The following is a 21,796-nucleotide window of genomic DNA, read 5'->3' on the forward strand; positions in this document are numbered from 1 at the left end:
GGATTCTGAGGTCTTTATTTTATGGACTGTGTGACAGCCTATCTAGATAAGAAGAAAAAACACCATATTAATAGAACTAGCTATTACTGCTTCATAGGAACAAAGCTGCCCAATGATGGAGCCTGAATTTTATATATAATATGAAGTAACTCAGTGATATCTACCTTTCTTTTTTAAAGATGGTCCCACAGACATGCCCCTCTCAGACTCCTGATTAAAATTCTAAATGTGCAAATATGCTCACTTATGTCAACACTGACCCCATTTTTTTTTTTTTTCCCCAACAGAGCATGTCTTTGAGTTCAGGTCTGTTCTTGCCTTTGCAGATTAGAATTGAGCTTTTGGTTTTTGGCGGCTTTTTTTTTGAGACGGAGTTTCACTCTTGTTGCCCAGGCTGGAATGCAATGGCACAATCTTGGCTCACCACAACCTCCACCTCCCAGGTTCAGATTCTCCTGCCTCAGCCTTCCAAGTAGCTGGGATTACAGGCATGCGCCACCACGCCTGGCTAATTTTGTATTTTTAGTAGAGACAGGGTTTCTCCATGTTGATCAGGCTGGTCTCAAACTCCCCACCTCAGGTGATCCACCCACCTCGGCCTCCCAAAGTGCTGGGATTACAGGCATGAGCCAATGCACCTGGCCTTCTTTGTTTTTTTTTTTTTCCAAAGAGTAGAAAGAAACCAGAAAGGAAAAACCAACAATATGATTTTTCTATATTTTTAAAAGAATTTTTTCCTGTGAGTTTACATGTGAAAAGGCAATGAATATCAATTCTTCATAAAAGTGACTGAATTACCCTGGGGCAGAGATTGCAGTGAGCTGAGATTACACCACTGCACTCCAGCCTGGGCGACAAAGCAAGACTCCATCTCAAAAAAAGAAATAATAAGTGACTGAATTAAGAGATGAAAACGAAATGTCATAAAATAGGAAAACTTGTTCTTTAATAAGCATGAGATATTCAAGTCCAAATACAATAATGATGATAATAACAGATTCAACACCACGGCTGTATACACTTCCAGTGAAGCTTTATGAATTCCATTCTGAGCTCCTAGCACCAGGTAAACACGAATCATAGGTGGAAATATGCCATGTTTAGCACTAGAAGCAGCATCACAGTTTATTAACAAAATAAAGCAGAACATGGTCAGGTAAATAAATATTACAACATATAATATACTGGTGATGAAGCTGCAATAAAGTAATATAAGTGAGATTTACAATTTTTTTCTTTTTTAACTGGGAAGGCTAGTTGTAAACATAAACATACACATTAAACTACTAGCCCCCCAAAACTTAACCTACATCACAAACAATAATCACCTTTTAACTATAAAATCATAAAAACTTGTACTCTATGGCTCTTTTGTCTCGGTGGTTTTTCAGAGAAAGAAATGAGCTGTGTTAAGTAGTTTCACTGATTTATCCATCTTGAATAGCTTCCAGTTCTGGAACCTCATTCATTCTCAGAACATCTTCATAGAGCAAATAATTATGTAGGCTTCTGGGAAGTGGCAACTGACTAATAAAACTGTCAGACCGGAGACGTTCTGATTTTAGACTGGACCGAATTTCCAAACGACAAAGATGGGTCAGGGATGGAATAGTGGCTGGAGAAACAAAAAAAGCAAGGTGAAAATTTTTTAAACAGAAAGATGTAACAGCACATTAATGTAAATTCACCTTTTTTCTTTTCCCAACTCTGTAATAAAAGTGATATGCTGCTTAGAATTACTTTGAAAGAAGACTACTTTAAGTCAGGATGACCACAATAAACCCTATTTATTCTTTTCTACAGCCTTTAACTGGCTTCTCTCCCTTCAGTTGTTGGTCACACATTCAGTATCGAGGGTCACAAACACTAAATGTTCAAATTCTAAATATCTGACAATACCTGAACTTAAGAAATGGATGAACTAACTTTAGAAATGGTAGAAGCTCATAGTAGCAAATACTACCTTCCTCTTAGTCTATTTCATTACAAATGGTTTCCAGACTTACCACATCAAGTGAATAAATGTACAGCTTGCAAACTTTCCTTTTAATTCACAACACAGAATTTCTGAATTGGATCTGAGAGAAAGGGAGTATTTACTGAGTGCCTTCTATGCCATACGCCCATGTACTTCACTCAAATTCTCTTTTTATCTTCATTAACTTCATGAGGTACATATTATCAGGCTATTGTAGAGATGAAAAAACAACTTTTTTTTTTTGATTGTACTTTAGGTTCTAGGGTACATGTGCAGATCATGCAGGATTGTTGCACAGGAACACACATGGCAATATGGTTTGCTGCCTCCATCCCCCCATCACCTACATTTGGCATTTCTCCCCATTATCCCTCCCTGATCTCCCCAACTCCCCGCTGTCCCTCCCTTGGGACCCCCAACAGACCCCAGTGTGTGATGCTCCCCTCCCTATGTCCATGTGTTCCTATTGTTCATCACCTGCCTATGAGTGAGAACATGTGGTATTTGATTTTCTGTTCTTGTGTCAGTTTGCTGAGAATTATAGTTTCCAGATTCATCCATGTCCCTACAAAGGACACAAACTCATCATTTTTTATGGCTGCATAGTATTCCATGGTGTATATGTGCCACATTTTCCCTGTCCAGTCTATGGTTGATGGGCATTTTGGTTGTTTCCAGTCTTTTGCTATTGTAAATAGTGCCGCTATGAATATACGTGTGCATGTGTCTTTGTAACAGAATGATTTACAATCCTTTGAATATATACCCAGTAATGGGATTACTGGGTCAAATGGAATTTCTATTTCTAGGTCCTTGAGGAGGCGCCATACTGTCTTTCACAATGGTTGAACTAGTTTACACTCCCACCAATAGTGTAAAAGTGTTCCTATTTCTCCACATCCTCTCCAGCATCTGTTTTCTTAATGATTTCTTAATGATCACCATTCTAACTGGCGTGAGGTGGTATCTCAATGTGGTTTTGATTTGCATTTCTCTAATTATCAGTGATGATGAGCATTTTTTCAGGTCTGTTGGCCTCATATGTGTCTTCTTTTGAAAAGTGTCTGTTCATATCCTTCACCCACTTTTGGATGGGTTTGTTTGTTTTTTTCTTATAAATCTGTTTTAGTTCTTTGCAGATTCTGGATATTAGCCCTTTATCAGATGGGTAGATTGCAAAATTTTTTCACATTCTGTTGGCTGCTGGTTCACTCTAATGATTGTTTCTTTTGCTGTACAGAAGCTCTGGAGTTTAATTAGGTCCCATTTGTCTACTTTGGCTTCTGCTGCCAATGCTTTTGGTGTTTTGGTCATGAAGTCCTTGCCTATGCCTATGTCCTGAATGGTTTTGCCTAGGTTTTCTTCTAGGGTTTTTATGGTGTTAGGTCTTATATTTAAGTCTTTAATCCATCTGGAGAATTTTAGTGTAAGATGTTAGGAAGGGGTCCAGTTTCTGCTTTCTGCACATGGCTAGCCAGTTTTCCCAACACCATTTGTTAAACAGGGGATCCTTTCCCCATTGCTTACTTGTCAAAGATCAGATGGTTGTAGATGTGTGGCATTGCCTCCGAGGCCTCTGTTCTGTTCCATTGGTCTATATCTCTGTTTTGGCATCAGTACCATGCTGTTTTGATTACTGTAGCCTTGTGGTATAGTTTGAAGTCAGGTAGTGTGATACCTCCAGCTTTGTTCTTTTTGCTTAGGATTGTCTTGGCTATGCGGGCTGTCCTTTGGTTCCATATGCAGTTTAAGGTGGTTTTTTCCAGTTCTGTGAAGAAGGTTATTGGTAGCTTGATGGGGATAGCATTGAATCTATAAATTACTTTGGGCAGTATGGCCATTTTCACAATATTGATTCTTCCTAACCATGAGCATGGAATGTTTTTCCATCTGTTTATGTCCTCTCTTATTTCCTTGAGCAGTGGTTTGTAGTTCTCCTTGAAGAGTCCTTTACATTCTTTGTTAGTTGTATTCCTAGGTATTTTATTCTCTTTGTAGCAATTGTGAATGGGAGTTTGCTCATGATTTGGCTCTCTGTTAGTCTGTTATTCGTGTATAGAAATGTTTGTGATTTCTGCACGTTGATTTTGTATCCTGAGACTTTGCTGAAGTTGCCTATCAGTTTCAGGAGATTTTGGACTGAGACGGTGGGGTCTTCTAAATATACAATCATGTCGTCTGCAAATAGAGACAATTTGACTTCCTCCTTTCCTAATTGAATACTCTTTTATTTCTTTTTCTTGCCTGATTGCTCTGGCTAGAACTTCCAATACTACATTGAATAGGAGTGGTGAGAGAGCATATCCATGTCTAGTGCCAGATTTAAAAGGGAATGCTTCCAGTTTTTACCCATTCAGTATGATATTGGCTGTAGGTTTGTTGTAAATAGCTTTTATTGTTTTGAGATGTGTTCCGTCGATACCTAGTTTATTCAGAGTTTTTAGCATAAGGGGCGGTTGAATTTTGTCAAAGGCCTTCTCTGCATCTATTGAGATAATCATGTGGTTTTTGTCTTTGGTTCTGTTTATGTGGTGGATTACATTTATAGACTTGCATACGTCGAACCAGCCTTGCAATCCCCGGGATGAAGCCTACTTGATGGTGATGGATAAGCTTTTTGATGTGCTGTTGCAATTGGTTTGCCAGTATTTTATTGAAGATTTCTGCATCTATGTTCATCATAGATATTGGCCTGAAGTTTTCTTTTTTTGTTTAGTCTCTGCCAGATTTTGGTATCAGGATGATGTTGGTCTCATAAAATGATTTGGGAAGGATTCCTTCTTTTTGGATTGTTTGGAATGGTTTCAGAAGGAATGGTACCAGCTCCTGTTTGTATGTCTGGTAGAATTCAGCTGTGAACCCGTCTGGACTTGGACTTTTTTTGGTTGGTAGGCTATTAATTGCTGCCTCAAATTCAGCCCTTGTTATTGGTCTATTCAGGGTTTCAACTTCTTCCTGGTTCAGGCTTGGGAGGGTGCAAGCGTCCAGGAATTTATCCATTTCTTCCAGGTTTACTGGTTTATGTGCATAGAGTTGTTTGTAGTAATCTCTGATTGTAGTTTGTATTTCTGTGGAATTGATGATATCCCCTTTATCATTTTTTATTGCATCTATTTGATTCTTCTCCCTTTTCTTTTTCATTAATCTGGCTAGCAGTCTATTTTGTTCATCTTTTCAAAAAACAAACTCCTGGATTTACTGATTTTTTGAAGCATTTTTTGTGTCTCTATCTCTTTCAGTTCTGCTCTGATCTTAGTTATTTGTTGTCTTCTTCTAGCTTTTGAGTTTTTTTGATCTTGCTCCTCTAGCTCTTTCAATTTTGAAGATAGGGTGTTGATTTTAGATCTTTCCTCGATTCTCTTGTGGGCATTTATTGCTATTAACTTCCCTCTAGACACTGTTTTAAATGTGTCCCAGAGATTCTGGTATGTTGTGTCTTTGTTCTCGCTGGTTTCAAAGAACATCTTTATTTCTGCCTTCATTTCATTGTTTATCCAGTCAACACTCAGGAACCAGTTGTTCAGTTTCCATGAAGTTGTGCGGTTCCAAGTTAGTTTCTTAATTCTGAGTTCCAATTTGATTGCCCTGTGGTCTGAGAGACTGTTTGTTATGATTTCTGTTCTTTTGCATTTGCTGAGTGATTTACTTCCGATTATGTGGTTAATTTTAGAGTAGGTGCAATGCAGTGCTGAGAAGAATGTATATTCTGTGGATTTGGGGTGGAGAGTTCTGTAGATGTCTATTAGTTCCACTTGGTCCAGATCTGAGTTCAAGTCCTGGATATTCTTGTTAATATTCTGTCTCATTGATCTGTCTAATATTGAGAGTGGAGTGTTAAAGTCTCCCACTATTATTGTGTGGGAGTCTAAGTCTCTTTGTAGGTCATTAAGAACTTGCTTTATGTACCTGGGTGCTCCTGTAATGGGTGCGTATATATTTAGGATCGTTAGCTGTTCTTGATGCATTGATCCTTTTACCATTATGTAATGGTCTTCTTTGTCTCTTTTGATCTTTGTTGGTTTAAAGTCTATTTTATCAGAGACTAGGGTTGCAACTCCTGCTTTTTTTTGCTCTCCATTTGCTTGATAAATCTTCCTCCATACCTTTATTTTGAGCCTATGCGTGTCCCTGCACATGAGATGGGTTTCCTGAATACAGCACACCGATGGGTCTTGACTTTTTATCCAATTTGCCAGTCCATGTCTTTTGATTGGGACATTTAGCCCATGTACATTTAAGGTTAATATTGTTATGTGTGAATTTGATCCTGCCATTTTGATGCTAGCTGGATGTTTTGCCCATTAGTTGACGCATTTTTTTTCATTGTGTTGATGGTTTTTACTATTTGGTACATTTTTGGAGTGGTTGGTACTGGTTGTTCCTTTCCTTGTTTAGTACTTTCTTCAGGAGCTCTTGTAAGGCAGGCCTGGTGGTGATGAAATCGCTCAGCAATTGAAAAAACAACTTTCTAAAGTCACAGAGCTAGTAAAAAGCACAGCCAGGATTCAAACTGAATCTTGAAGCCTGTGTGTGTGTGTGTGTGTGTGTGTGTGTGTGTGTGTGTGTGTGTGTATCTGACAAGCCACTGCAGCCAAAAGCTAATTACCAATTAAAGGACAATCCACATGAACATAATTAAGAATTGTATGATAGGTCAGGTGTGGTGGCTCACACCTGTAATTCCAGCACTTTGGGAGGGTGAGACAGGCAGATCACCTAAGGTCAGGAGTTCAAAATCAGCCTGACCAACATGGTGAAACCCCCATCTCTACTAAAAATACAAAATTAGCCAGGTATGGTTGCACATGCCTGTAATCCCAGTTACTAGGGAGGCTGAGGCCGGAGAATCGCTTGAACCCAGGAGGTACAGGTTGCAGTGAGCCAAGATGGTGTCATTGCACTCCAGCCTAGGCAACAAGAGTGAAACTCCATCTCAAAAAAAAAGGAATCATATGATAGCAGTTTCATTTTCCAAGATGAAAAGTGTTAAATAAAGAAGTTAATGTCTGCTTTTATGTAAATCAGACCTGAAGTCTTTTGTTAGTACAAGAAATCTTTTATAAATCCCTGTGAAATGTAACAATGATTAACAGACCAGGATCAGAACATCAAAGACACGTACTATCAAGAGCACAGCTGATACTAGACCAGCTAGTCTGATTCCAGGTCTAGGGTTCTTTAAACTCTAATACCCACAGGGCTTGAGACAAATTAATTCTCTAACATCTTCAATATCTTCCAAGCCACAGAAGTTAACTCATCATTGTTTTTAGTTGACTAGTTTAGGTTTAGTTTAATGTATTCAGAATTAAAGAAATCACTCAAACTGGTGTTTCAAAATGCCAGATAAGAAAGCAAAAGTTTGTACATAAAACCTGAGTCTAAGATGGACATTTTCTTAAACCATGAGTCATAGATTCCCTACTATATGTATAAAGATTACTGTATCTATAGTATATAGCACATTTATTTCCTACTTTTTTCATATCTATATCTGATTTAAATTTGACCCTTTTCTATAAACTTAAAGGAGAAATTATTGTTCTCACTTGAAAGAAGGGAAAACACAGGTAAAGGGGCCACGGGAGGAAACAGCAGGAATAGATATGGAAAGCATGGCCAAGATGCAAACACCACAGCTCTCCAAAGGTTTAAGTAGATTGACTATGTTCAGCTATCAAGCATAAGGAAGCCCTCTTAGAGATCACAAATGACAATCGGTCAGTTAACAGAAATTCACCTTAAAGCAGGTGACCAAAACACCATATATACTTTAAATATTCTAATTTAAAATGTATACACAAACTACATATAGAATGCATCATCTGTGGATTGAAATTTATTTTTTTATTCTCCATGTTCTTGGGATTATGGTAGTGATTGTAAAACCTAGAAAATGATGTCTGAAACCATGCTATACTTTTAAGTCGCTTTTCTGACCCAATAATTTTTTATTGAGTATGTTCAACTTAATTTATCTATAGATCTATTAGCATACAAGTAAACTTTAACTTTGCATTCCTATAGAGAATTCCTCTATTTTGTTCATTTTATTATATGTACTGGCAGAACAATCAAAATAGAAGACTACATGTTATGTTATATAAAGTTTTGTTAAAAGCAAACACAATGATCAAAATAAACCTCACAACTCTTAATTCATTATGCTTATAAATGCCAACTTTACTACAGCACAAAACTATATCTACATCATACACACCCACTATATTTTCTACAACCATTCATCTCCAACATGCCCTCAGGCCAATGTTCAACCAACCTATCTGCCTGAACTACATTTCTCTGGTTCCTTTGTAATGTTTTCCACACCAAATGCATTTATTTGACTTTTGAGCCATCTACTACCATTTCTATTTTCATCATTAATATATTGTCTTTCTGGTTGGCTTCCATCCTTTTCTTCTCAATTTTTCTTAATTTACTTGTGTTCTCTCTCTCTTTCTCTCTCACTGACTATAACTAAAACCTCTAGAGAAAACACACACACACACAAATGAGTACCTGAGGACTCTGAAAAATAAGTAATAGATTAGGACATGAAGTCAAAACTTGGAAACACCAGTAGAGAGGCAATGAATGGATTAAATGGAAAAGCACCATCTAGTAATAAGACCTGTGCTGGCGTTGAAAAGCCACTATTAACTAGATGTGTGACCTTGCGCAAGTCATCTAAATGCTCTGACTTTCAGTTCCCTCTCCATAAAATGAGAGTAATGCCTTATCTACAAAATGGGCATAATGACTCTTCCCTGCATCAAAAGGTTGTTGATGAGGTTTAAGTTAGAACACAGTTGCAAAAACATTTTATAAAGTAAAATACCACATAAATCCTAGGCACCACAGAATCTAATGATCTCCATATGTTTTGATTGAACACTCAGTTAGTAAAGTCTCTGAGCACAGAACCCCAATGTATATATTTTACATATAAATTACATGTATATTATTAACCAAACATTACTGTACTATCAAATAAAATTAAAATAAAGCAATATGAAATAAGATAGTTATCTTAAATAATTTCATTTTTAATTAAAAGTATAAGACTCCTTTAAATATTAACCTTTTAACAAGAACAAGGTGATTGACTAGGTTTTATTAATTTAATTCTTAGTGACCTAGCAATTCCAAGAGTTGGTTCTAGGCCCAGTTTATTTTGAAACATGGATTGTAAAGGCTGGGTAGCTAAAAAAGATCCAAATTGAAGAAGTACACTGTGGCTTAGCTGAACTAAATCAGGATTCTATTCTAGCTTTTCTAGCAATTATGAAAAAGTTGTTGTCAAAATTCATCTGTAAATTTCTGTCTTTTCCTGTATCAATCAGTTTATCAGCTAATTAGAGAGTTTTGCATTTTTACTAAATGCAATTCAAAACAGAGGGGAACTATTTCCAAGTATTTTAAGTATGTCAACGTAAGAGTTTTTCCAGGTGACATACTTTTCACAAGAAAATCACATAACAGGCTGGGCGCAGTGGCTCACACCTGTAATCCCAACACTTTGGGAGGCTAGGGTGGGTGGATCATGCCATCCTGGCCAACATGGTAAAACCCCATATCTACTAAAAATACAAAAATTAGCCGGGTGTGGTGGCGTGTGTCTGTAGTCCTGGCTATTCAGGAGGCTCAGGCAGGAGAATTGCTTGAACCCAGGAGGCAGAGGTTGCAGTGAGCCGACACCGTGCCACTGCTAAATCACATGGTAGGTCTATTTTTATTTTTTTGAGGAACCTTCAAACTGTTCTCCATGGTGCTTGTATTAATTTACATTCCTACCAAGAGTGTATGCGGTTCTATCTTCTCCAAATCCTTGCCAGCAATTATTAATGCCTGTCTTTCGGATAAAAGCCATTTTATCTTGGGTGAGATGGTATCTCATTGTAATTTCGATTTGTATTTCTCTGATGATCAATGATGTGGAGCACCTTTTCATATGCCTGTTTGTCATTTGTATGTTTCCTTTTGAGAAATGTCTATTCAGATCTTTTGCCCATTTTTAACTGGATGATTATATATATATATATATATGTATTTTTTTTTTTCCCCCTATAGAGTCTTTTAAGCTCCTGGTAAATTCCGGTTATTAATCTCTTGGCAGATGGGTAGTTTGCAAATATTTTCTCCCCTTCTGTGGGCTGTCTCTTCTCTTTGTTGACTGTTTCATTTGCTGTGTATTAGAAACTTTTAAACTTGATGTGATCCCATATGTCCATTTTTGCTTTGGTTGCCTGTGCTTCTGGGGTATTGCTCAATAAATCTTTGCCCCATTCAATGTATTGGCGAGTTTCCCCAAAGTTTTATTTTAGTAGTTTGAGGTCTTAGATTTAAGTCTTTAATGCATTTTGATTTGATTTTTATATATGGCCAGAGATTGGGGTCTAGTTTTATTCTTCTGCATATGGGTATCAGTTTTCCCAGCACCATGTAATAAAGAGACTGTCCTTTTCCCGGCATATGTTCTTGGCACCTTTGTTGAAAATGAGTTCACTGTAGGTATCAGTATTTGTTTCTGGGTTCTCTATTCTGTTTCATTGATCTATGTGTCTGTTTTTATGCCATTACCAGGCTGTTTTAGTTACTATAGCTTTGTAGTACAATTTGAAGCCAGGTAATGTGATTCTTCCAGTTTTGTTCTTTTTGCTCAGGATTCCTTTAATGAGTCTTTTGTTGGTCTGTAGAAATTTTAGGATTGTTTTTTCTATTTCTGTGAAGAATGTCATTGGTATTTTGATAGGAATTACATTGAATCTGTAGATTGCTGTAAGTACTATGGCCGTTTTAACAATGTTGATTTTTTCAATCCATGAACATGGAATATGTTTCCTTTTTTGGTGTATCCTCTTCAATTTCTTTCATCAGTTTTTTTTTGTGGGGGGAATGGAGTCTCACTCTGTTGCCCAGGCTGGAGTGCAATGGCATGATCTCAGCTCACTGCAACCCCCACCTCCTGGGTTCAAGCGATTCTCCTGCCTCAACCTCCCCATTAGCTGGGATTACAGGCACCCACTACCATGCCTGGCTAATTTTTATTTTTTTTTTGTATTTTTAGTAGTGATGGTTTTTCACCATGTTGACCAGGCTGGTCTTGAACTCCTGATATCAGGTGATCGACCCATCTCAGCCTCCCAAAATGTTGGGATTACAGGCATAAGCCACCATGCCTGGCTCTTTAATATTTATTTTCTTCTAATAATTTTGGGTTTGGTTTGCTCTGGCTTTTCTAGTTCTTTAAGATGCATCATTAGGTTATTTGGAGTTCTTCTACTTTTTAAATGTAGATGCTTTAGCTCTATCATTCACAGATTTTAAACCAGTGTCTGATACACACCTAACATGTAATTAAGGAATCTACTCATTAAGGAATTAATAAATAACTAGATTTGTACATGTCCTCCTATAAAAATACTTCCATGAGAGCCTCTCTTTACTGAAGACTTCTGCCAGTGGCCCACAATTGGAACCAACACTACAGATTGAGTGGTTAGAAGTTCTCAAATGGACAGAGTATAAGAAGCTAAAGCTTCTGTCCCAGCCACCTTTCCACCTTCAATTAGGCCACTCTACCCAATCATATCAAACCAAGTTCATTATTATTGCTTTTAATATTCCGGAGAGTAAATACTTCCTAATTAGTGGATAAAGGAGATTATCAGAATTAAATTTAGATGAATAGTTTTAGGAGTCAACCATAATGATTCTCATGGCTCTCACTGATTATGACAAAGAGAATTTCATTACAAATATTTTGTCACTGGAAGCAACTAGACAGAAGCTAACCTCCCACCATCCAATGTTCAAAAGCTTTTGGACTGAGCCAGTTTATCTTGGGTAGTCCCACCACCTTCTCTCCAGTTTACAGGAAACATCTCATGGAGTTAAGCCGAGAAGATATTTTTATGATGAGATAAGGAGAATGTGAAAAATGTCTTCTGTTTTTAAAGGGTGAGCTCTCAAAAATCTGCAAAGGCAATGCAGTATGAGAGTTAAATACCAGGTGTTAGGAAACCTGATGAGACCCTTAACATAGCCAATATGTAAAGGAGAGAGGAAATGGTTAGAAGAGTGAGTGTTATGAAACATACGCTGAGGAGGAGCTGATTTAGAGCTGCATTGCTACAAGTAAGAATCAATAACATTAAAAGGAACAGGGAGGAATGTTGGTCAGAAGATTTTCACATCTTGGAGAAAATGTTAGCACATCTGTGAGGTGTAGTATTAAGGAAGGCAAGTACTAATATGTGGTACTCATAGTGGGACAGCATGAGGAGGCATGGAAAGGGCCAGAGTATGAAGAGCCTTATGTGCCTTGATAGAGTTTGACCTTTATTCTAAGAGAAATGGAGTTCTATTACATTCTCTTTTTTAAGGGGCATGGTATATTCAAACATGTTTTATTTAACAGTGATTTTGAGAATAACAGAAGCTGAGCACTCAGGAGTGTACTGAAGTCAAGTAAGTCAGAAACGATCATTGCAATCAACAAAGGCAGTAGCAGAAAAAAATGGAATAAGGATGGATCTGGAGGATATTTACAAAGTACAACTGACCATATATGGTAACCTATCAACTGTAACCAGTGTTTCTCCAAAAATGGAAGAACTTTCTCACCTGCAATTAAAGCAGCTGCGCAGTATCACCAAACTAAGGTACTACCTGTCCACCTTTCCTCCACCAGAGAAAATAAAAAATGTCCTCATAGAAGACAGTCTTTTCATGTTTCAATTTTATTTCTAACATTTAGCACATTCTAACTTCCTACTTTCCTGTTAAAATTTTGTGGCCCATTATCTCAACAGCCACTAAAAAATGAGTCCACAGATATATGTGGTATGGACAGACCAAAAAGAAGAGGATTACGGCCACTGCCTCTTTCTCGATCTACATCTACTTCTTTGTCTTCTCAAGATGAATTCTGCACCAACTATGAATCCCTATCCAAACAACATGAACCATATTACAAAGAATTTTCCCCAAAGTCACATACTCTAGAGCTGATCACACATTTAACCTGGAGAAAGGGCACTGGCTGACATTTCACACAATATAGTCCTTCTTTATGTAACTAATGGTGGGTCCTAAAGTCCACAATCCCAGTGGATGCTATGATCCAGGAGCGAATGATCTGCTCTTAGCAGATTCATCCAGTGCCCTGGGCTGATCCTCTGAGAAACTTGTCACATGGGAACACTCTCAAAAAGGGCCATGACAGAAGCAGCAAGAGGGATGCAGAAGTGAGGTTCTAGTGCTACATTTACAACAGCCTTTTTTAAGCCGCCTTATTATCACATGATTCTGTTCCCAGTCCCTTTTTGAAGTTTCATGAAAGAAACCTCTTGAAGTGCTCCTCTCTATAGCTTCCTTCAATCATCTTGAGAACCAAGAGAAAACTTAGGTAAAATGAGAGCTCTCATGATTGGGTCAGTTCTACTTCTGGACGGTTACTCTAATTTCTAAGGTTCTAAATTCTGTAATTTGGGCCTACCAAGAAAGACAAATCATAAAGAAAATAAATGGTGTATTTCATTTTCTAACCAAGGGCCATGAACTCTGCCTTAACCTCTTAACAGTTTTTCACGCATTGCCCCCAAAACCCTCCTCAGAACCATGGTTTTGTGCCTTTTATATATTAGCCACCTTTAATTTTTTCATTTTCAAGGGAGCTGTCATCTAGGCAACTACAACAAGAAACCTTTTTTTTTTTTTTTAAAGATGGGGTTTCACCATGTTAGTCAGGCTGGTCTTGAACTCCCGACCTCAGGTGATCCGCCCGCCTTGGCCTCCAAAGTGCTTGGATTACAGGCGTGAGCCACCATGGCTGGCCCAACAAGAGACTTTTCCTTCTAATCTTCTTCAGTTCCCGAAAAAGCTGGATGATATTTAATACAAGCTTTTTCATAATACTTATTTCAGACAGGAATCTAGTAAATATCCTACAGTTTATTCTTATTACTAGAATTAAGAGTCAGACTTAAAAGTTTTTTGTTTTTAAAAAAAAATTTTTTAAAGAGACATTTGTAGTTAACTTAAAATTTTAACAAAGTTTCATCTATCTGCCCACTGATAATTTTTGCTTCACAGAGCCTGGATAAACAATCACCATTTTAAGATTCTTTAAAATTTTACTTAATGTAATTCACATATTACTTATATAGTTGATCATTTTGGAAGACCTAAATTAAAGGGATGGTAGAAAGTCTTCTGGGATACGATCTGAAACCAGTGAGAAATGAATGAACTGCCTCCCTGTGGGGAATATCTCCCAAATGGCGGCACTAATTTTAATAGGAAATTTCTAAATGATGTAACTTACAAATAGAACTTAAAGGTGTAATAAGTCTAGGGAGATTACTATTCACTTGGTTGCAAAAATAACATTGTAATCTCTGTTATAGTTATCACTTTTCTGTTCCCTACTGGCCTTAAAATGGATATTTGAGATTCAGAAAATATTTTTTTCTTTTAATTTAATTGGGATATGCATGCTCCAGGGGCCTGTTTACACATATATCCAATAAAGTGAATATGTGGAAAGAGTGGGATGGGCTTTCAAACCAATATTGATGACCATATTAGAACACACACACACACATAATTTAAAAAAAAACAAAAAAACCTCTGTTCAACTACTCTAAGGCAATAATTTCTCCTTTCTTAATGTACCAACAAACATGGTGATAACTTTAAAATAGTTTTCACAGCAAAATGTCCCAGGAAATGTGGGTACAACCCTTTAGTATTTAGTTTAATATGAATTTCCCCACAAAAATAAAACCCAAAAAACTTGGATTAGCAAGAGGCTATGTGAAGTTAAAATTGTAAGTGGGCAGTTGGAACTCTGTTAAAATTTCAAGTTTAACTATAAATTTCTCATTTAAAAAAAACAAAAATAAAAACATCAGTCTGGCTCTTACAGATTTAACTAGAAGTAAGAGCAAAATGCAGGCAGTGTTAACCAAGGCATGAATCTGCTAAACTTGTGAGGGTCCACAACATGGCTGATGTCTGGGAGGTTGAAAATTCCCCACTCAACAAATGAAAGGTCATGTGTCCACGTTTTTAAGATGACAGGCAATTACTGACAGGGTTCTTAGTAATAATGCCTCACCCAGATGAACAACATCCAGGGGAAATGCCTCTAGAGTTAAGAACCACTGTGGGCTCTTATTCAGAGTGGGCTCTGATTCTCACTAAATATTTAGCTTTATTAACTCTATGGGCATGGCCCCCATGGTAGACAAACTGCACAATTTATCCCATATATTTTAAAAGGCCCATTATTACCCCACTTCACACCAAACTTTGAGACTTCTTAGTTTACTGAACATGTGCTTTTAAAACCGTAAGTTAGGGCTTTGCATATCAAGGTTTAAAATAAGGAGCAGGTGGGCTATAGTTGAATAAGGACACCATAGAGCACTCATATAAATATTCTTGCCAAGTATTCTGCTCCATTATTTGTAGTTCTTTTTTTTTTTCTTTTAAGAGATAGGGTCAGGCTCTGTCACCCAGGCCGGAGTGCAGTGGCATGAAAACAGGTCACTGCAGGCTTGATCTCCTGGGCTCAAGCGATTCTCCTGCCTATGCCTCCCACGTAGCCGAGACTACAGTCATTCACTACCATGCCTGGCTAATTTTCTTATTTTATTTCGTAGAGATGGGACCTTGCCATGTTGCCCAGCTGGTCTTGAACTCCTAGCCTCAAGCAATCCTCCCACTTCGGCTCCCAAAGTGCTGCGATTACAGGCATAAGCCACCACGCCTGACCTATTTGTTGCTTTTATTGACCTTTCGTTGGTCAGTGACTCTGGAATAGGATCTGGTTATAAGTTAACTTGGCTATAGGCTAGGTTATGCTTTGGTAACAAATAAACCCTAAAAACCAGTGTCGCAATACAACACAGGTTTATTTCTTGCTCATGCAAAATCCTCTGCAGGTCACACAATTCTCCTCAAGTGACACTTGAGTGTCCCAGGTGTCATCCATCCATCTCAAACATGAGCTTTCAAATTGCTTCAGCAAGGGAAGGGAAAGCAAAGAGTGCTTACATGCAATGGTTTATGCTTTGACCACTTGCCCCAATCACGTTAACAATCAAAGATGAAAAATGCAGTCTTTCTTTGTTCCAGGGAAGATAAAAATGAAATGGAATTGGTCTCTGCCACAATGACAATATCTATTGTGAAAAGCTATGAGGTAGCTACTATTACCATCTCTTCTAATAATTGAGGAAACCAAAGCTCAGAGATATAAGTAACTTCACCATAGCTAGAAAGTGATGGAGGCATGTCTATTTAATTCAAGAGCTCCAACCTTTAACCATTATATTCTGTCTGCTGTCCATGCAGAAACTGCACCAGATCATTACCAAAGGGTTGACGTCAGCAGAAAAGTTAAAATTTTTCTTTGGCATAAAATAAGGTTGTGCTCCAATTCTCATTTTTTTAACAAGTGACTTAATGATACGTTCTAAACTGAGTAAGATGTTCTTGCTAAAGAAAACAGAAAAACAAATATTCTTTTAAAAACTAGTATGTCTTACTATCTTAAACTAGAAATGGCTTTAGCAGACAACTGGAATAGTTCATTATTATCAGAAAAGATTACAGACCAACTATTCATAATCCTAAGCTTTGTTTCTGCATCTAACAATCTCATAAAATAAATTATCATATGTAGTTACCTTGCTGTATTTACCACAGATGATTTATCTTGAAAGGCATGGGAGAAAAGAGCACTGCTCAAAACTAGGGGCATTGCTCAAAATTTCAAGGGAAATTTTTGCTTAAATTGGATATTTGCTTAGCCCACCATATTTAGCTAGGAATCCTCATAATGTTCTTGGAGTACTTACCCTACCACAGATCAACCTTCATTTTTCATTTTTCTTTTGCTTCTACTTTTAAGATCAACTGTTACTTCAAAACATGTTCTCATTCCAATTTGCAATACAAAATATCTGCATTCTGATACTTCTTAGGTAGTATAACTTTGAAATCATTGCCATGTGCCACTATTAAAAACTAAGCTGAAGCCAGGCACAGTGTCTCATGCCTATAATCCCAGCCCTTTGGGAGGCCGAGGTGGAAGAATCACTTGAGACTGAGAGTTCAAAAGCAGCCCAGGCAACATGGCAAAACCCTGTCTCAACAAAAAATACAAAAAGTAGCTGGGTGTGGTGGCACATGCCTGTGATCCCAGCTACTCAGGAGGCTGAGGTGGGAGGACTGCTTGAGCCCAGGAGGTCAAGGCTGTAGTGAGCCATGATTGTGCCACTGAACTCCAGCTTGGGCAACAGAGCAAGACTCTGTCTCCCAAAATAAATAATTAAATTAAAATAAAGACTGAGTTGAGACATATAATACTTAGAGAGAACTGTTCAAAAGGCACACAGGGCATCCGTTTCCAGGTATTCTAAAATCTAGCTCTTGGTCAAGTTACAGCAACAGAAGCCTGGGTACCTGAACCACACTATAATGACTACTTAAGAACTGCTTTTACTGAATAGTACTTTGGTATGATAACAACAGGCCATACTGAACACTAGTAAAAGAAAATCCCAAGAAATCATAGCTACCAAAACATTGTCTAGGAAACTGTAACAGCATCCAAGAAAATCTGTACTTCTAAGGAACAAGTACATTTTATCTTATGAATCCTGTCATCTAGTGTCAATGACAACAGAGCTCAGAGCCAACTTACAGCCTAACCATAGATATGTACCAAATTCCCATTGCTCTGCTTTCCCTGACTTGATTTTACATCTATCCTGTTGTTGTTTTTTTCATTTTTCTTTTCCTTCTACTTTTAATTTCTGTTTTACTGTTTTGTGATAATATATATGTATTATATAAACTGTTTTAAACCCTTTTTAGAACAAAGCAGGGAAACACTGAAATAAAAAGATCAAGAGAGTTTCCTGGGGTCCTTTAAGGATCCTTTGGAGGATCCAGATCCATTTAACACTCTGGATAGAATTGTATGTATCTAATCATTAAAGGTTCAGGATGAAGTAAAGCCAAATGCTTTTATCCATAAGAATTTAATTAGTTAGACCAGGAGTTGGCAAATTTTTTAGTAAGACATCTATTGCTATGTGGTCAGGCTGATGTTTCTAAGAGGCATGTAAGAGGTACTTGTTTAAAAGATTGTTACTGAAACTGCAACCACTCAGTAAATTTTACGTGGTATACATTTCCTTTCTGTTGCAAGAAACTTTTTGAAGACAAATCTGACTCAATGATTAAAAGATGATTAACAAGAAATGCGTTGTTACTTTTGTTTATGAACTACCATGGCAAGTTGCTACTTACTTAGGGAGGAAAAAGGAGAGGAAAGGATAATTTTGACCAAGTACATGGCATCTCCAGGACTTGAAAAGGGCTCAAATAAAAAATGGAAGAAAAATCTTTCCCCAGGGATAGATACTGAATACTTAGTGGAGCTAGGAAGCTGGGAATTAGCTAAGAGTTTACCAACAGTGGTAGAGGTACAACAGGTATCTTTTCAAAAAAAAAAATTCAGTATATTGATAAAGCAGTGGTTGTTAATATCATGATAAGTTATTGGAGGAAGAGGGGTAAAAGCAAGAATATCAGCCTTGTAAAAAGGTTAATCAAAGAGTTGTCCTGCTAGGCTTGTGCCCATTGGTACTAAAACTCTGATCACGTTTCTGCTTACTAGAGATCCTGTAGCTCAAAATGACAGTAAAGGAAGGAGTCCAGATGACCAACATGCAGAAATTGATTATCCTGATAATTAATGAGAAAAGGGTGCTCCCAAGAAAGCCTTGAATTATAGAAAGGAAGAAAATCACAATCCCATCTGAAACCCAGGCAACTAAGTTTTTCTCCCAGTCTTACAAAAATTCCAGCACTGCAATGGTGCCTACTATCTGCAGAAAAGGAAGCACCAAAGAATATCCTGAGAGACCAATATAAGTAGGAGGAGGGACCCAAGCTTTTTACAAGTAGGCTGTAACAAGGAGAGGGATAAAAAGCCTTTCACGATAGGACAACGTAAGAGTCACTGTGGATTTCTCAACTTCAGCGCTACTGACATTTATAGTGAGATAATTATTTGTTGTGGGAGGCTGTCTTGTGTGCTGTAGGATGCTTAGCAGTATCCGTGGCCTCTATGCCTTATATGGCAATAGCATCACTATAAATTGTGACAACCAAAAAAATGTCTGGAGACATTATCAAATGTCTACAGGAGAACAAAATCTCCCCTATGCTATGGATACAACAAATAACAAAATAGCTTCCAGTGTTAACTCGCTCCCTTGGTAAGTAACACTCCCAAACCACCTCACCTCCTTAGCCAGGAAACAGGGAGACAGAACAGAAGAATCTGTAGGAAAAACAGCAAGTTCAATTTTGGGTATGTCAAGATGTAAGATAGCAAATGGAGATGTCCAAAAGATAGTTGGATATATGAGACTGGAAACAAGAAAAGAGGACTTGGCTAGAGAAATAGACCAGAAAACCATTAGCTACATTAGGTAGGAAAAAGCCTCTGAGAAACGCTTTTTTGAATCTTCAGCCAAAATAAAAATCTCTCAATAGATGAAGATTATTACCCTACACAAGCTCTACCTAGTACTTAATTAAACAAGAAGCCCTTGATGGATTTAGTCTACTGCAGGGTAATGTGGTACTCATGCACAATTTTTACCTTCATCTGGACAAACCTGCCATATGTTAAGGTCTTCAGGGTAAAGTCTCACATATCCTTACTAATTGATACATTGCAATAATTTTCCCATTTGGCATATGCTCCCTCTTTTAACTCTGTTCTCAAATCCATTGTTCCATAGTCTATCTGTTCTGAACAGATATTTGTTCTCTACTGCTGCAGATACACAATTAGTAAAAGCAGATGCAATTCTCAACATTAAGAGTTACATGCAGTGAGTTTTCCAACATTATCATTAAAGAAATTCTATACTAGGAGGCTCAAAGACTCCAAATGAATTATTTTTCTTTAACAGAAACCTAACAGTTTGAATACACCTCAGTTCAAAAGCTCATTTTCCTGAATGTCTGTTTTTGATTGAGAAAATTTACTTAAATGTAATTTTCCAAGAAATTAGAAGATACATTTCTACATATGCATAAGTTCACATGTTAAAAACATATTCAAAATGTTTTATGAAGAGTTATATTTCATGTAAAACTAGCAGTGAAGAAATAATTTTCCTAACTTAAGACATATACTATAGTTAACAAAATATAGACAAAAAAAAAATCTGAAAAAGTAAACAGGGATATTATGCATATGTTATGTTTAATTTAAATTTATTCCTTGTGCAAAATCTTCTCCCACTGTATGTTCTTTCATTTTTTTCAACTAGCTTAAAAACTTTTTTTTTGTGAGGTAAGTTGAAATTTTGTTCTAGAATAGTCCTTTAAAATATCACCCAATTCACAGAATGTTCACTCAGCTCATCTCCATAGTTATACCATACCAACAGACTGGTAAACATTCAGTAAGGACAGGTATAAAGAATGGTAACATTTCTTGGGAGGCCGAGGCAGGCAGATCATGAGGTCAAGAGATCGAGACCATCCTGGCCAACATGGTGAAACCCCATCTCTACTAAAAAAATACAAAAATTAGCTGGGCATGGCGGCACACGCCTGTAGTCCCAGCTACTTGGGAGGCTAGGGCAGGAGAATTGCCTGAATCCGGGAGGCGGAGGTTGCAGTGAGCCGAGCTCACACCATTGCACCTCAGCCTGGCACCTGGCAACAGACCAAGACTCTGTCTCAAAAAAAAAAAAGAATGGTAACATTTCCTTTTAGAGATGATAAAATATTACACAGAGAATATAACGCCACATATACTCCAAAGGGAAAAATTGAGCTTAGCATTTTCTGACCACAAAATAACTACTGAATAAGCAGATTTTTAGGATCTAGTTTAGCTTATATAATCTTTATTAAATATAAAAGGATATCATAAAATTAAAATATCAGTAAACATCTGCTTTTCTTTATACATTCCTTAGGCTAAGCTTATAAAATCAGATATGATTTTTACTGAAGGGAATTACTAGCCATCTCCCTAACAACCCCATCTTTTCCTTACATAAGAAAATGCAAATTATGCTAATTTCTGTTTGCCAATGAATCTTTTCACATAAAATTACAACACAGCTAGAGAAGCAAGAGAAGGAAAAGTAGTGAAGTGTGTTTAAAAGTTATTCTTTCTTACCAATATATTGACGTAGAATCCAAGAGGATCTTGAGGCACGAGAAGAAAGCATGTTTTCAACAGCTGGCGGAAGTCTCTTCCAATTAGTAAACTCCAAAGTGAAGATAAGGGTGTCAATGCTGACCGAGTCAATCCTATGTTAGCAAGATGTTAAAATGACATTAGAAACAAAACATGCCAACCGTTCATACTGGAAACAAACACCATTCTTACAAAATCTCAATGAGGAAGGCAGACAGAAAACCAGGGCATGGAAAGTATTTATGTAACTGGAGGCAAGATCAGTGGATGTGAAGAATCATCTACAGGTTCCTATTAACGGAACTGACTTTGTGTGTAGATGTCTAAGATGACAAGAGGAACCTCAGAGAGAGTAGGAACTTTCCTTCTCATTGGTGACAGCACCAGTGACATCAGTGGACCTGCTATTATTTCCTCCCATTTGGACTACCTTGCCAAATGTAAACTGGTCATCCTTACAGACATATAATTTAATAATCCTAAAAGGATAAAGCCCAAACACCCCAAGTTATCCCTACACTGAGTGTACAAGTGTACAGGAATGGCTTCTTTCTGCCCAA

General features: G+C 37.4%; 1 protein-coding gene across 4 annotated transcripts in view; it reads right to left on the reverse strand.

Moving 5' to 3' along the window:
* Positions 1-924: 924 nt before the first annotated feature.
* ASB3 (ankyrin repeat and SOCS box containing 3) overlaps positions 925-21,796 on the reverse strand; it is a 111,408-nt gene continuing 90,536 nt past the window's right edge. For all 4 annotated transcript variants that reach the window (XM_012477194.2, XM_012477197.2, XM_012477195.3 and 1 more), the window contains 2 exons: positions 21,216-21,349; positions 925-1,615 (listed from right to left, as the gene is read on the reverse strand). In XM_012477194.2, coding sequence (XP_012332617.1) covers positions 1,428-1,615; positions 21,216-21,349 — 322 coding nt within the window. In that variant the 3' untranslated portion in view covers positions 925-1,427. The remainder of the gene's footprint in view (positions 1,616-21,215; positions 21,350-21,796) is intronic.

This window comes from Aotus nancymaae, unplaced genomic scaffold (assembly GCF_030222135.1).
Source record: "Aotus nancymaae isolate 86718 unplaced genomic scaffold, 86718_ANA_hifiasm-v0.15.2.pri h1tg000057l, whole genome shotgun sequence".
Lineage (NCBI taxonomy): Eukaryota > Metazoa > Chordata > Mammalia > Primates > Aotidae > Aotus > Aotus nancymaae.